This window comes from Poecilia latipinna, unplaced genomic scaffold (assembly GCF_001443285.1).
Source record: "Poecilia latipinna isolate Pla-1442-1.1 unplaced genomic scaffold, P_latipinna-1.0 Scaffold2886, whole genome shotgun sequence".
Lineage (NCBI taxonomy): Eukaryota > Metazoa > Chordata > Actinopteri > Cyprinodontiformes > Poeciliidae > Poecilia > Poecilia latipinna.
In genome coordinates, this window is record NW_015115502.1 from 1 (window position 1) to 17,069 (window position 17,069).

General features: G+C 37.2%; 1 protein-coding gene across 1 annotated transcript; it reads left to right on the plus strand.

Moving 5' to 3' along the window:
• The first annotated feature begins 5,506 nt into the window (after positions 1–5,506).
• pxdc1b (PX domain containing 1b) lies at positions 5,507–16,581 on the plus strand. Its single transcript, XM_015021880.1, has 5 exons — positions 5,507–5,992; positions 12,884–12,975; positions 13,373–13,490; positions 13,591–13,702; positions 14,292–16,581. The coding sequence occupies exons 1-5, from the start codon at positions 5,737–5,739 to the stop codon at positions 14,413–14,415; spliced, it is 702 nt and encodes a 233-aa protein (XP_014877366.1). The 5' UTR covers positions 5,507–5,736; the 3' UTR covers positions 14,416–16,581.
• The last annotated feature ends 488 nt before the right edge of the window (positions 16,582–17,069 follow it).

The window sequence follows — 17,069 nt, forward strand, 5'->3', positions numbered from 1 at the left end:
AAAATGGCTCAAAATCAACACTTTAATAAAATGCTGAAAAATAAAATCAACATTTCAAAATAAAACACTGCTGGAAAGTATACATTTTAACAAGTTGATTTTGAAAAACATTAGGATATGACCACTTTTGTTAAAAATATGTGAAGTGCAGCATGCACGTGTTTTCAAACCCATTTGAACTAATACCCATAAATTAAATTCTATGCAATAGATTTTATTTAAATACCACCACATCAGCAAATAACCTTACCTGTGTGTAATTTATTTTCAGCATAAATTCAGATGTTTTGTTAAGGACTGAATGACAGTACAGTTGTTGAAAGCAAACAGGTCATAGCTTTGAATCCTCGCCTTCTGTCATTCTGCTGAAATTTACTTGTTCTCCCTTTGCAAGCGTAGCTTATTTTCAGGTTCAATCTGCGGATAAGACACTAAGCCAAGAGGTAGAATTCCAGATTTACATTTAGAGAATGACTGTAAACGAATGGAAAAACTTTTACCAATAAACTCTGACTTCATATAAAGTGACTCTGGTCTAAATCAACAAAAATAAATAAAAGGAACCCTCATTCTCTTTTGGTTTAACAATTGCACTGTTGTAATATGAGCTGCACATTTATGCAAAAGGGGTTTTTGAGGTAGAAGTGGGCAAAACTGAATTTTACCACGTAATCTCTTTCCAAGAAGCTGTCTTAAAACATGGTAAAATGTGCTGACTGTTTCAATGTGGCCAAACCACAGACTCAAACCTAGCTCCAAACACACACATCTTTTTTCTTACATGAGGGGAAAAGAGGTTTTCTGATATTATTAAGGCAGTTTATTTGTGTGACACAATCATACAGATCAGCATATGTGTCTGAGTTGGGAAAGCGGCGCCAAAATAATCCATACCTTTTGAACGTTTTCATGTTGGAGCAACAAAACTTCTGATTTCTTATTTGTGTTAGACCAAGTTAAAGTGATGCACAATAATGAAGTTGGTTCTTAGTTTAGTCAGGTTGGATAAAGACGTGCCACAGATTCTCCACTGAACTTTGACTGGGCCATTATAACACATAGCCATGCCTTGATGTAAATCATTCCTTTCATCTGGCTGTACATTTATAATTGGTGGTCCTCCACCTTTTTCTTCTTTTTGTGATTTTATTTTCACTAATGGCTTCTTCTTGCTGCTTTTTGTTCAAATTCACATTTATAAAGTACAAGGCTAGTCATTCTCCCACCAGAGTTGTGGATCTGTGCAGCTCTGTCTGCTGCTTTTTGCTGCTGAACATTGCGTTACTTGAGATATGTGCATATGAATGGGCCAATTTCATATGGCCCATTCAATTTAGCAGCAATTTAAATAAATACAGTTTTAACTCTTTGGAAATTTTCCAACTAATATAAAGATGGAAGTTAGCATCTGGCACGTTTCATGTTATCGAGAAGTCAAAATTTTGCATTTCAGTTTGTCTGTCAGTAAAACAAACAAAAAACAAATAAGATGGTGCAAAAACAAAATAAATAATTTTTATGCCTCTCATTGCTTGACTCAAAATCTGTTTTACTTTTCTGTAGGAAACCAATGTTGCTGAGCACAGAGAGCAAACTCGGTCAATGAAGTAGAACTTGAACACAAATCTGCTCAAACTATCAGTTAATGACTAGGTTCTCATGGCAGACGACAGGACAACATTGATCCATGTTTTTAAGATACTTGTGTAAAAGTTTATATATAAACTTAATCTCACACTTCAACCAACACATAATAATTTAGTGTGCAGTGTAGCTCTCTGATACCTTGCTATTAGAGAGGATCACTGTGATTTTTCACACCACTGTATAATTTCAAGTTTTGTAAACACCATTGGTGGTTGTGCACATCTAATAAAGCTTTAAATGTACTATGGTTAACTTCTTACCAATACCCACTTAGAGAACAAATATGGTCTCCAATACTTTACATAAAATTTTAGAAAAATCCCTAATTAAACCAAATTACATATAGGTTTAATTATTCATAATTAAACAAATATTCTGTCTTAGAATCCAACTCAAAAGTCAAAAGTTTAACTTTTGATAAATAATAAGACTACCTTATTTAATTGGGCTAAAGCACAATATGTCACGGATGTGTTGATCTTTGTATAAAATTAGCTAGTTATCTAATTTTGCAAAGCAAGAGCAATAAATAAAAGTTTAAAAAAAGTAAAAAAAAAGTTAGCTCAGTTTATTTATATACATATGTCTAAATGTGAGGAAACGAACAAACTTCAGTGGAAAATTAAACTCCTAAACTCTTTTTAGAGCTGAGAGTTTTGGTGACAAACACTCCAGGTGTGTCTGCATGACAAAAATTATGAATATGTGGAAAAAGCACATCATGCCCAGTGTAAACACAGTGGAGGAATACTGTGATCCCGCGTCTCTTCCAATGATAATACAAACCTTTTTTAGTGAACATCATCATTTAGCAACAGGCCAAAATGCAGATGGACATATAATTAGAAATTGCTTACAGCTCCTCTTGTAATTTAAAATGTATGTTACAGTGCAGCAGAGATAGTGTGAATATTTGCATGTTGTTTGCATGTTTGCATGTCAACACATTCCTTCTGTGGAAACATTTGGGGACATTTGGATGTGATATTGTCAAACTTTACAGAGCACTTTTTGATTTATCAACTGTTAGCTTTAAAGTCACAAGGATGCATGTTAAGTGCTTACCATGTGCTTTGCCTTGTCAGAGCGTCTTTTTCCCCATTTAAGCATCACCGTTTTACAGTTTTCCATCACATAATGCTACTGCTAAGTGCATGCAGGTGCATATACGTGCGTCTGTGGGGTGTTGAGATGAACTGCTTTTACCAGAAAAGTTTCCCTCTCCACAGTCATTAATTACAGCTGAATTGTCGTTTCTTGCCTCCACCATAGCTTCCAGTAAAGATCTTTTATTAGTCCCTGGCTCTCCTCTCTGTGAAATATAAGTGCTCCGCTTCATGGAGCTATACAGAGACACCCTGTTTCTCTTTAGATTACTCTGTCAAAACATGGAAATTCGATAGCTGATTGTTAGGTAAGGAAAGGGAATTTTATTATTTATGCAGCACATTTTCAGCAGCAAGGCAATTAAAGTGCTTTACGCGAAATAAAAGGAAATACAAACAAAATAACAAACCAAAGGAAAGAGCAAAAGAAGAAGAATCTAATAATTTTGATCCAAAGTATATAAACTAGATACTCTTGTTCAGGGTTGCTAGATAAATATAAGTAAGTTTAATTCCTTTTCTGGGTTGTAGGAATAGGAATCTAAAAAGTAGTTGCTAAGGTAATTACTTAGCAACTAGGTAAGTAGTTGCTAATTTACCTAGCAACTCGTAATCTTAGAACTACTTACTAATAATCTAGGTTTGTTCTAATCCCTGTTCTGGGTTGCTGGATAAGTGTGAGTATGCGTCCTCTGAATTTTCTAAGTATGTCCAAATCTGTAAAAGTAATGAACTAAATGTTTCTATTATGGAAGTAGTTTTTCTGGTTATTAAAGTTGTTATTAAAGTTTTGACTGAATTTCAGCTCTGATATTGATATTTTCATGTGGCTTAAAATGTGTTTTCTTCCCTAAAGACCTTGAAAGAGGTTCGTCTTTATATTTGTTTTCAGTCCATTTCTGTAGCATGGGGAGAACAATTATTTATTATTATTCAACAAGAGTACTGTGGTTAAGCTACCAGTTCAGATTCAAATTAGAAATCTGACTTGTGCATATAAGAAACTCTGGGCTCTTCTACTAAGATAGTATTATTTAAAGACTGTAATCTTTGTATTTGTATTATTTTTGTATGTTTATTGAAATTTATGAGATTGTTTTATGAACTTACATTTATTGCCGTTGTTCTTCAACGCTTCGATGCAACTTTGCTTATTTTGGAGTACAACATGAAGAACACAGTGTTCTTTTTAAGACTTTGAGCAGTCAGAGGAATTAAATGGGAACACATGGAGATACCGTAATCAAAAAGAAAAGCCCAGAGCGTCATATTCAGACAGGATCAGCACAACTGAAACACATAAGCTGTTTGAATCAAACCAAAAGTTGATTTTGGACCCCACAAACCCTCAGCAGCCTCTTCTGGGAGCGCTCTCCACTGGCTGTCTGGAAAGAACACATCATTTAAAGCTGGTTTTGTTTAGAGTTGGAACAGAGGCAATAAATGAAGGGTAGCTAATAAGTAGTTAGCAGAACTTATCATGGTTAAGAGGAGAGAAAAGTATACCACTATCCTGTTAATGCAAAAGGAGATGGACAGTGCAGGCTTTGCAGACCTTTGCATTCCTTGCATAATTATACCCTGTTGTCAAGGAGGGAGGAAGGAAGGAGGGAGGGAGTGAGGAAAATGGGCAGCGGATCCAAAAAGCTCAAACTCTCTGAACTCTGGAAACTGTAAACAAGTGGGTGAAACGAACAATACACTTAAAGCAATATATCTTATCTTTTTAATATTTTTTGTTTTACTTTTTAAAGCTATGGAAACCGTAAGTCACACATGCAAAATCCCAAATCATAATCAAGGAATACAAAGTGATGATTTGGTTTTTTGGATTTCATATTTATGACATTTAATGTCAAAATCATGACTTCAGAACAAACCGTTTTCATTTTAAATTGAATAATTATGACTTCTGAAGTAAAAATTATGACTTTTTATTTTAAAACTATGGCTGTAAAAAGCCAAAGTTCTGACTTGGAACCCATGGTTCCCCTTTTGTATCTCATGATCATGACTTTAAATGTCAAATTTGGATTTTTTTTGCCTCCTATTACTGTCTTTAAATCCATAGTTACTTGTCTTATTCGTTTTCTGTTCTGATTTTTTTAATGTTATTTATTTATTTATTTATTTATTTATTTATTTATTTATTTGTTAGCCTTACTTTAAACATCCATACTTCTGTTTAACTTTAACTTACTGTTGTAGGCCAGAATTTCCCCACTTTGGGACAACAATGTATATTTCTATTCTATTAAGTTCTAATTATGAAACGCATGACTTTAAATGCGAGCATACTTTTTGTTTTTTAATTAAAAACAATTTTGTATCTCACAATCGTGACTCCTAGGAGTCAAAGTGTAATTTTGTATCTCATAATTCTGAATATCACATTTAAAATTAAAATATTTTAATAATGAAAGTCAAAATGTATTGACATCAACAAGTAGCTGGAGGATGCTTAATAAAATTACTAAATATGACTAAAATACGTAATTGTGGCTGCTTCTCTTCAGAATTATTTAAAGATTCATAATTTTCCTTTCTCTTTCTCAAAACTACGATTTTAATTACACTTATAAAGTTAACGTCATCATTTTAAAGTCACAAAAAAACTCAACTGACTCACATTTTCGTTTTTTTTTCTTTCTTAAAAGTGGCTAAAATTGGCTATTTAAATCAGCTTCGAGGAGGCGCTAAATTAGTCTCTGAAGTCAGTTGAGTGTTTTCCCCTCAGTCATGCCACGTTTGACAGTACTGACGGGTTGAGCTAACCCTCCTCTTTCTGCTCCTCCTGCTGCTGCTCCTCTCTCTCTCTGCTGCAGCTGTCCGACGCTCTCAGAGGGCAGACGGAAAACTTCCCGAAGTTGCCTTTTTCCTCCTCCGGCGCAGCGTTTGGGTTTCGGAGCTGGTCCCAACCTCCACGACAGCCCCCCCGCGGCAGCAGCCCCGGCATGCCGGACTCAAACGCCTGAAGGGCGGGATGGCATCGGCCGTGTTTGAAGGCACGTCTCTGGTCAACATGTTTGTCCGGGACTGCTGGGTTAACGGGATCCGGAGGCTCATCATCAGCCAGCGCGGAGAGGAAGAGGAGTTCTTCGAGATCCGAACCGAGTGGTCCGACAGGAACATTTTATACTTGCATCGGAGTTATTCCGACCTGGGGCGGCTCTTTAAAAGACTGCTGGAGTCCTTTCCGGAAGACAGAAAGGACTTATCTAAATCTCCGCTGATAGAAGGTCGGTAAGATGAGAGAAACAGATTGAGACAGACAGGAAATGATGACAGCCACTTATTATTAAAGCTGGATGTTTAGACTGATGGAGAAAAATGCGCCAAAGGAATGCGCACTTTTACAAATATTGCCTTTTGAATGATATTACGCATACATCTGGCAGATTTTCAACCAAGGTATCTCTCAAAAGATAATTAGACATAATGAAAGAAGTATAAAAAACATTATAATTGTATTATGATCGAAATTGTATGTATAGCCAAATTTTGTTATATAGATTGACTGAGTTTGCTGGCTTTTTAATAGAAAGGGAAAAAAAAATCCACCACATGCCTTTATCAGGAGCTGATTCCCTATAAGTCCCATGTTTCAGTGTTTATTAAATAGCCTACAGGATGATGAGAGTGGGTCCTCTTTGTACTTGGAAGCTGGATTTTCAAAATTCTGACAGAAACACAAGAGTCGGAATTCTGACTAGGAAAGTAAAAGCTCACAAAACAACCCTGAGTTTTGCATCCAATATGGCTGCCAAGCATGTAAGATCTCAGGACAGTGGTGGGGTATTGGCACACATAGTGGTGAAAATTAGGCAGCCTGCTTTTGAAATCAATGCATGATTTTGTTTATGTTACTAGTAATAGTTATTCATAAGATGGCAGATCAAATCCTACTGTTGTCTGAGTTGCAAAGAGAGCACCCCCGACTAGGATGTGACATCTTTCCCATCTTGGAGCTCTGACCACCATGATAACTCATATCAAATTCATTCTGTTTTAGCTTCTATTTTTTGCCTAATCTCCCCAAAGCTTTCAGTGGGACTCCACCTTGCAACCCTTAGAAAACGTATGAGCATCTCTCCTGCATTGCAGAAATCTAACGTGCAGGAAATGTCCTCTTTTTGAGGTATTTGCAAAGTTCAAGACTCTTTTCCAGAAACTTGCATTCAATTGAACAGTACTTTTTTGGGGGGATATTCATGATTCTGCCTCAGACAGTGCAGCAGCTGTTGTTTTGGATTTCACCTATTTTTTTCTGTTGTTTGACCCCAGAACAGCTGTGGAAATGATTTCAAAATGTATGGGTTTGTTTTCAGCTTCAACACACTGCTGCGCATTGACTTGCAAAGTCTCAAACTTGTTCACATTTTGTAGGGTCAAACTTCAGTGCATTTAATAGGATTTTAATGTGGTAGGCCACCGGAAGGAAGTGGAAGAAAAATACCAATGGGAACTCTGGAGGACTTGCAGAGATCTGCCGTGTTTGTGGGAGAATTTGACGACAAGACACCAATTAGTCATTTACTCTATTTGGATTTTATAGAGATACACGCCACAAAAAAAGCCCCTCTTAAAGTTTGCTACAAGCCAGGCAGGGAACACAGCAAACATGTGGAAGAAGATGTTTTTGTTAGGTGAGACAAGAATGAAACTTTTCACTTAACAGAATAGATCCAAACAAATTCATATGTTTTGATGGGCTAGCAAGTGTCCAAACTGATTATGCAATCTCGAATCTCCAGTTGGATTTGAAAAATGTATGCTCAGAGATGCTCTCCATCCAACCTGACTGAGTTTTAGCAGCTTTCAAAAGAATAGGTAGGAAGTTTCTGTAGAGTCAAGTGTTGCTGCTGCAACTGCAGCAAAACGTGCTTCTATTAACTCAGGGAGCCTGAAGGCAAATGCACAGGAATCACTTTCCTTTCACTTCACAATTATGCGCTACTTTGTGTGGATCCATCACACTGGTCTAAAAAAACGGTTGTGAATACTTTTTCTACGGCACCACATAAAGACTCCTAGGGATTATTATGATACAAATACAAAAGGATGATGATTTGTTTAATAGTGGATATATTTGTTAAGGCTTTGAGGATACTCTGAGCTGCTCATAGATAGCATTTACTTCAGCCTGTTTGAACAAGTTAATGATCAACAAGTTCTTCTTTAGGATGTGTTTGCAGCAGCCCTGAATGCAATTACAAATCCCTCCATCTTTATGCATCATAGTAAATGTCCATAGCCTTTGTACAGGCTGTTGGTTGATGTGTTCAATGAAAGGAAATTGTGGGATTTCTTAGTTTTGATGCATTAATCTGGGCTTTTAACTGAAAGCTCTGCTTTGCTCTAAGTACAGATGTTCAGATAAGCGTTTGTTCTCAGGATGTAAGTAAAGCCATCATATCAACCCCCCCCCCCCCCTAAAAAAAAAGCCTAACAGGTAAATTACTGTTTTGTGCTAAAATGACACCAAGGATCAGTTCAAAGGGAACTAAGGAATAATTTACTGTTGGAAGAAAATGAAACAGAAGTTGTTGTACCACTTAAATCAATGTCATTAAACCTGAAAGATATGAGTTATTTTGCTGTTCAGACAGGAAAAATAACTTTGCAAGAGAAAAAAAATTATTTAATTGCATGGCAAACTAAACTTTTTTGTTCTGCAGCTTCAGCTTGAATAACAGCAGAGTTTAAAGTTTGTGTCATCTCTATGTTGGACCTTTAGTCCTCAGTATTTTCAGCTTTGGGCGGTTCTATGCTGGAGTTGCCTCAGATTTGGCAGAGTTTCCTATTTATTCAGTGTTTGAGTTTCCTCTGCACTTCCCCTTTGTCTCTGCACCCCGCGAGCCGATGCAAGTCTTTCGGAAACATCCCTTTAGTGGAGGCTGGAAAAGCTCTGCTTCCTGCCTGGGCCCTGAAAGAGCTGACGGAGTTGTTGACAGCTCGCTGCCTTTCCTCTTTCTCTGTAGTGTTTGGTGTATTTTTGGGAAGAGGCGTTCTGGGTCACATGACCGACTTTTTGCTTCTTTATTTTGTCCGTCACACCTCTTATCCAGATCACAGCTGAGCAGTACATGCCAGGTTCATGTAGTCTAGGAAAGTTTGGATGAGTGAATATAAAATTTGATTGAAGTTTTTCCAGGTTTGAATAAATTTGGATTGAGAAAGCAGAGTGTTATTGATCTAATTTTCCTTTTGAATAAATAAAGCATTTTTGATTTTAATTAGAATAATAAAATGCCTCATTTATATATTTTATATTTAAATATAAACGTCTGAAGTTCTGACCTTCCTCCCTCCCTTATGTCTTTCCTTTCTTCCTTGTGCCCTCACCTCTTTCCTCTTTTCCTCTTCCTTTTCTTCCTTCTGTCTTTCCAGCATAAGAAGACAAAAGTCTTTCTCTCAGCCCGTCTTCTTTTGTCCTGCTTACCTCCTTTCCTATTCTTCCTTGCTCCCTTCTCCGTGTTCCTCCTTTCTATCCTTCTGCCTTTTATCGTTCCCTGTGTTCTTCGTTCTCCTACCTATTGTCCTTTCCAATATCCTTCCTTCTTTCTTTCGTTATAACCTTCCATCTTTCTTTCCATTTATCCTTTCTGGAAGAAAGTAGTTTTTTCTTTCCTTAATTACTTTTTTATGTCCTTCCTTGCTATTTCCTGTCCGTTTCTTTCTTGTTGTCTTTTTTCCTGTCTTCTGCCTCTCGTTGTTCTTTCTTTCCTGGTGTCATTTCTCCCTCCGTCCTTTTAATGTCTCCAACCTCTCTTCTTTCCTTGTATCCTCCTTCTTGATTCTTGTGTCTTTCCTTTCTTTGCCGTTTCTTGCTTTTCCATTTTTGTTATTAATTTTTTTTTCATCAGGAAAATCTCCACTGAGATTAAAAATCTCTTTTGCCAGAGAATCCTGGCCAAGACTGGCAGCAGGACACAAAATGCTCCATATTTAAAACTGCAGCTCTTCACTGTAGAAATTTTATGACGGTCTTAAGTATTTTGAACTAAACGTAGAGTATTGAAAAGTTTAGAATTTTTTCATGAAGTGTGTAGGAACTCTGTCAATGGATGCTGTTGATAGTTGAGGTAGAAGTTAAGCTCCTTCAGTCACTTAGGACCGCTTCAACAAGCCACCAGTATTCCAAACAACATGGGTTTAATTACATTCTTTCACATTCAATATTTCATTTGCGTGCCTCGAGCGCTGTTAGACTGACGGCCCTTTCCCAGTCGACTTTCAAGCTGCAGTCGTGTTTTCCTGTAACTGTGAAGTACCCGGGCAACAAAGAAGGCGTGTAGGGCTTTTCAGACTGATGTCATGATGAGAAAGAGATTTCGAGAGCGACTGAGGGAGGAGGGGGACTGGCCATTTTTAACCTGGTGTGTACATGTGACCTCAGTGTGAACATCAGTTGGACACGATTGCTCATGGTTCATGTGAAGTAGGTGTAATTAAAAATAAAACTCGGTCACTGCTTCCTACAAATTAAAGACTCTAATTAAACTTGTTTAGGACTGATGAACAGTAATTTTCTTGCTGTTTTTGAATATTTTAGTAAACCATTGGGTTATTCTGGCATTAACAAACTATTGGATTCTGTGGCCCCGCCCACTACAAATAGCCTTTAAAAGTAAATAATGATGTTTTTGTGACATTCCAGGCTGCTCTTATATTGTTCTATTTATATAGACATGAAGATTAACCCCTTTCTTTCTATTAATTACAACAATCTGTAAATATTCATAATAAGGAGCAATTCTGAATTTAAAAACCACTGTCATCCTGTGAAATGATTACATGTGTTTAAAATACATTTAATGTACAAAGTCATTTGTAGCATATAATGAATATATTTTAGACCAGTTTCACTTAAAAAATGCAAACATATCTGATAAATGAGAGAACGCAGCAGCAGGTTTAATAGCTGCCTGGATGAAGATGTTTACAGACGTGGAGTTGTCAGCTTGTTGACGGCGACATTAAGAAATAACACGCTGACCAAACTGCTGTGTGTTGGTGGTTGAGTGATTATGTGCTAAACTGCTGACATATGCTTATCAGATCCTCACAGATGATGGTTGTGACTCTTACAACATCTTTTGACTATTCTAAGCTCCCCATTTAAAGATGAATTTGACATTTCTGAGCTCATATGTTTGATTATGTATTATAATCCTAATAATTATATAATTGCTATTTAACCTCAAACGAGGCAGTCTCTTGATTCTACCCAAAACTTACTGGCAGCTAAAAGGGAACGTCTTTAAGCTCTTCATAGTTGTCAGCTTTAAGGCCAGCAATCTAACTGAATAATCTTGGAGAGCATTGCATAATGAGTTATAGCATAACATCAGGAAGACAGGAAATCCACGCAGGAAATAGACGCTTAAACGGGAAATTGAAGGAAATGGTCTCAGGCATTTTAGTTGGAAAAACAAGACAGATTTGCTATGGCATTTTTTCTGAAGGATAACTGGACAACTAGAAAATCTAAGCTCGTATGAAAAACATAGTTGACTTCGGTCTTGTATTGTGCTAATTGCAAGCGTGGCAAAAGAAGTGGTGCAGACGGGGTTTCCAGCAACACTGAAAGTACCATCTTCAGTGGGAATTTTCTTCTTATGTGGTTTAAAACCTTTCTCTGTCCTCCACCGCCGTTGATTGTACAAATCCTGGGAGACACATTTTACAGTGATCAGCTGATGTGAGTCACCCACTGACTAAATAATGAAGCATATACCTTAGAAAGAGCAATGAGTGGTTCTCCTTCAGTTTCCTCACAGTGACTGCCCATGTTTTTCGTAACCATAGCTACAATAAAAAGTGGTGGCGTTTTCTTTCAGCCAGTTCATCAGCTGTTGTTCTATATGTATCCACAGAACAACAGAAACTTTCCAGCATTATCTGTATCTTATTAATGAGCTATAAGGGACTTGTTGATGATAATCTTTTTAACTTTTTAAAGCTTGAACAATGATATTGTCAACCAGTCCAATCCAGGCAAACACATTTTTAAGACTCCCTGTTAAGAAAAACTTCTGGGCATTAAGATTCTCTAAATGTTTGAGGATTTAACCATCCAGTAATTCTTCAACCCCCTGGGAATGATGTAATCACTTTAAATGGTTGAGGGTGTGGGAGCACATAGCACCAGTTCTTCTATGCAACAGTGCCTGTTTTGTTTGTGGTGTTTAGATGAGACAGCGCCTCGTCAGTTTGACCTCAGTATTTGTTCTTCATACTTCTCACCACATCCCTTTATGTCGACATGGCAGTAAATGACGCCTCCCTGACCGCCCGCTCTGAGGGGTGGCAGCCTCATATCACCAAACAGGATGATATTTATCCACCCACTACCTTCCAAATATGCATTCCCTCTTTTGTTCAAGGCTTAAATTATCACAGACTTTGGTATGCAGCATCTGTTATTACCGTTCTGTGTTATTATGTGCTGTTAAACAAATGCCAGTGGTTGCACGGTAATTTTACAGCAACACTTTATGGAGTTTCTTGTGCTCCTGTTGCAAGAGCAGGTACCACGCAGCATTGTTGAGGAAAAGGTTACTTTAATAAAAGCTTGGCCACTTCTTTTATGCATCTAGATTGACCTTTTTTTAAAAAAAAAAAAAAAATCGAACTTTTCCGATTGCTATGTCCTGACTTTGCAGATAGGTAACGCTCCGTTTCAGTAAAGGTCACAGCAACAGCCTTGATTAATTGTCAAAGTACAAAAATAGTTGTGCTTGGCATTTCAATTTTGGCAGTTTCTTTGTGTATTAAAGGTTTCTGTACATTGCATTGCTGAGAGGTGGATGGATACAGGGAGCAAATCCCTCAGCAGTGTAACAACTGACTTCGCAAAAACGTTTGGATTCTGACAATCTGTAATATCCTGATATACACATTTAAAGAAAAACATGCTGTACTAATCTTAGCAATATAATCATGATCATACCACTTACATGCAGTAAGCTACCAAATAAACAAACAAAAATATATTTTTTTAGTATTGCTGGCCTTCTTATTATATTTATGTGATAACGCCAAATATGTTCTCCATATATAAAAATATATATATATCGATATTTTCTTCCCCCATCCATACATTCATTTTTTTTTCTTTTTTGCAGGTCTGGTGAAAATCAAAGATGCACATGACATTGAGGAGAAGTTGAATGAGGTGGAAAGACTTCTAAAGAATGCCATCAACATGCCATGCAAGGTTAGTAATTTAATTAAAACTGTTGGTATATTTTTAATGTGACAAGAAACTCTATTCATAATTATGCCATAAAATGGAGGGAGCAGGGCCAGAGAGATACCAAAGTCAAATAGCTACAACAAACCCTCTTGCCCAAATTCCATCGACTAAATAAATAACATACTGGTCCATATTTAGAGGATTAAATCATTAAAACTGCATCACATAACCAGCACCAGTATGATCATACAGTTGATTATAAGTTAAAGTTGATCACTTTATCTTTTAAAGGTGATATTTTGACAGATAAAATAAAATAAAAAAATTAAATGAAAACAGCAACAAAACCTTAAGAAGATGCAACAGATTCAGTATTATTTAAAAGGTCCTGTTTCGTCTAAAAACTTCCCTCCTCCAGTTTTCTAGGTCAGAGGTGATGTTGACTTTCTTTGAACGCTCGCCGCTGGACCAGGTGCTAAGGAATGACAAAGTCCACAGAATCCAGCCGTGCTTTCAGAGTCCAATCAACATATCAGGTACATGTACATGTGGAACATATTGATCAGTGAACTTATTTCATCCCCCAGCCTTTGATAAGTTCACGTGTGACGCAATGCTGCACTCTGTACCTTTCAGAAATCATGCGGTCGAACGGATTCTGTCTGGCCAACACAGAAACCATTGTATTTGATGATAGTATACCAGAGGAAAAAGAAAGGCCGTCGTCCACAGACTCCGGAGAGCACACGTGAGTATTGAGCTTACCTTGTAAGACAAGCTTAGAAATACTCTGTGCATGAAAAAACACATTGATCATGTCATTCTTGAGCTAACTTTTAAGTAAGATCGTGTCAATTTTGCATCAAGATTTTTTTTTTTTACTTCTGAATTTGCTATTTTTCCCCACAAATCCTGCTATTTCCATGTTCGCTTCTGAGTTGTTGAGTGATGAAGTCTTTAAATGTGACTGTCCAGCGCCTTCGTGCATTACAGGAAGTCTGTCTGTACACCTCTTCCTTCCTTCTTTGTGTAGGAAGCAAAAGCGGAACACATTCCTTTTGGTACTTGCCACAAAGCAGCTTTTGAAAAATAAGAATGGGGTCAAAATGTCACAATTTACTGCTTACAGTTAAAATTATACCTATATTTTCAAATATATACATCCATATACACGTTTTAATGTTTAAGAAGTTCATCAAGATAATTTGTCATATTGTCAATGAACTCTACAAGAAGAACTGTTTAAATGGCTTATTAAAAGCCCACAATAAATATGACATTTGTGCTTATGATGAGTGTAAACTTTTGACCGGACCTGTTTTGGGTTTTTCCCACAGGTACGAAGACGGAACAGAATTTTTGCCAATGGAAGCAGACGTGTGTGACCAGGAAACAGAAGCGTATGTCACCAACCTCTCCTACTACCATCTGGTCCCATTTGAAACGGACATCCTGGAATGAACACTTGTGGATGGATATTTCTCCTTCAGCCGAACTGAACTATGCAACTCTGCACATAGCTGCTCCAGCTCAACGCTGCTGCTCCTGAATGCAACCGTTTCCGGAGTTGGTGAACTTTGGAAGAATGCCGCAGCATCACCACTTCATTCCCTTCACGGGACGTCACCGGTGTGCCTCGTTTGGAGTCCTAACTCTTTATCATAAGTGTTACAGATCTGATGGTTTCAGCTAGACTAAGACATTTCTTTAAGATGCTAGTCATCCACTTTAACAGGACTAAAACCGATCAGCATTTGTAATAAACACCAGGTTGGGGGATCCATACATCAGTAATACAGCTGTAATTCATTGGACCATTCAGTGTTAATGTAATTGACCAGCAATCAATTTTATTGACTGGGCTGTTTTATCCTTTCTGGATTGCACATTTAAACCGCTAACCTGCTTTGCTAAGATATCCGTGATGGGATTTGTTGTCTGCTCTCCACCTACACGACTTCTCTCAAAACATTGTCTTAGAAAAAAGCTGTATTTTCACCTGTTTTCACTGTGATAGCTGTGATTGCACAAATGCTTTTCTAACATGTCAGCACTCCAAGATCCTAGTGAACTCAAACTCAGTTTGTTTGGATGCCAACTTATGGAAGAAAATGGAATCCTTTTCTGGGACAAACCTTTGTGGGAAAGTTAGGGATGCAACAATCTAAATTTTTGGTCCTGATACTGACACTAATCATTTAAATTACTGTAGGCATGTTTTAGTACCAATTTCAAGAACAAAAGTAAATCACATTGAAATCATTGAGATCATTATTAAATGTTCTACATAGTATTGTGATTTACCCCCACTTAACTCTCATACACCAGTGATCTTCAGGATACAGCAGCTTCCTTTTACAATAAATCCAACAAATAATTTTCCCCTGTTGGAGTTTCTTCAGCTCAGCCTAAGCCTTTAGCACAGTCACCCCAAATACATACTCATTTCACAAGTAGGAATATTGCTGAAAAGAATCATTTTCTTTCCAAAGTCCGTTTGTCTTAGTGATAAAATGTACATGTGTTGTTGTGTTTATTTGATGTAACAAGTGTGAGCCCTAATCCTGAAAGCTAAACCACTTCAGTGCTGTTGTTGCAGTTGAAGCGAGGAAAAGAAAGCTTTGTTTTCCAGCCCTGCTGGAGTCATTTCTGTCCCGCCCTGTGACATGACATGAGTTTGCTCAGTCAGCTTCATTTGAGCGTGGGAGTCTGCGGCTTGGCCTGGGACGGCTAAACAAGACTTTTCTTTGTATGTAAAAGACAAATCACTTTGCTTGTTTGAATGTATGGAGAAAAAAAAAGATCTTTATTGGTCCTCCTGTCACTATAAAGAAGACCCTTACAGTTCTGAAAGCTCGGAGCTCAAAGGTTCATTGTATTTGTGTTGTTTTAGATGTTTTCGTTTCTATGTAAGCTAACAGCTTGTGCCCAGGTTTCTGCCACAGCAATTACAAAAGCATTCACATACTTGGCACATGAGCCGGGAGCATGTCCTCCGCATCAGCCCGCGTAGCTGCTCAGTCTTGATCTCTATTCACCCCCGTGAGAAAGTAAAGCTCTTTTAAGGGTGAGACACAACAAAAGCCCTTATTTATTTTTTTTGTTAGATTATCTTCTGAAGCAGCACATTACCTACGTTTTTGTTTTGCAAAGGTTTTGCAAAGGACCAAAAAGTTTCATTTTTAAAACTCGCAAGTCAGCTAGAAAGTTAGTTTAAGATGCGTTTGCTTCCTCAGTGCATGACGTGACTGCAGTTGTACTAAAGAAGTGCAATGTAGCAAAGGAAATGAGGAACAAATTGCTGGTACTTCAATTTCTGTGGTATTTTGACACATATCAATGCCTAACATGCCAGCTGTGTGTTTAGGAGTAATTGAAGCAAGATGGAATATAATATAACAAGAAATACATATGTGATGTTCAGCCATTTTCTGTGAATCAAACAATTCTCTGTCATGTTTGCTTTCATTATGTCTCATTTGAGGAGATCATTTGCAGTGTAAATATATTTCAATGAAGGTAACTAATTATTAAGTTGTTTGATAACCTAGAAACAATTCAGTATTAGATTCAGATTATCAGTCAGAGATGTTCTCAGACAAATAAATATGTTTTCAATAAATCATGATACTTGTTTTTGTTATTTATGAGTAATACACAATAATAAAGAATATAGGGTCAGTTTGAGGAAAACTCATTCAAATAATTTGTGCAATGAAGCACGCTTGTAATATTATTTAACAAACCTTTGTGGGAAAGGTTTGCTAGAAATTGTTACATTTCTCATTTCTCAAATATTAAAGAATATTAAGATAGAAAATGATTGCTGAACTGTGGTTACCCACTTCAATGGGTATCCACAGACTTGGGTATACCCTATAGCTTGTTGGTTGTTTTAAATCATAAAGGACAGAGTGAAATCTCATGGATGCAGAATTTGATTTTATGTCCCACATGCTTAGTAGGCTGACACTTTAGTCAGCTAGTTTAGAGGGACACCTTGTGGCCGATATCAGTAGTGACCTTCACTCTTATGTCCTTTTAAAAAACATCTCAGAAGAGCATGTGGGGTGAAATAACTCAGAATACTGACGGTACAAATAGACCCACAAATA

Bases quoted from the DNA above. Each gene is read 5' to 3' on its own strand.
- pxdc1b (XM_015021880.1), top strand. From the start codon at position 5,737: ATGGCATCGGCCGTGTTTGAAGGCACGTCTCTGGTCAACATGTTTGTC. The intron at 5,993-12,883 runs GTCGGTAAGATG...TCTTTTTTGCAG, and splicing joins TAAATCTCCGCTGATAGAAG to GTCTGGTGAAAATCAAAGAT. The intron at 12,976-13,372 runs GTTAGTAATTTA...TCCCTCCTCCAG, and splicing joins CCATCAACATGCCATGCAAG to TTTTCTAGGTCAGAGGTGAT.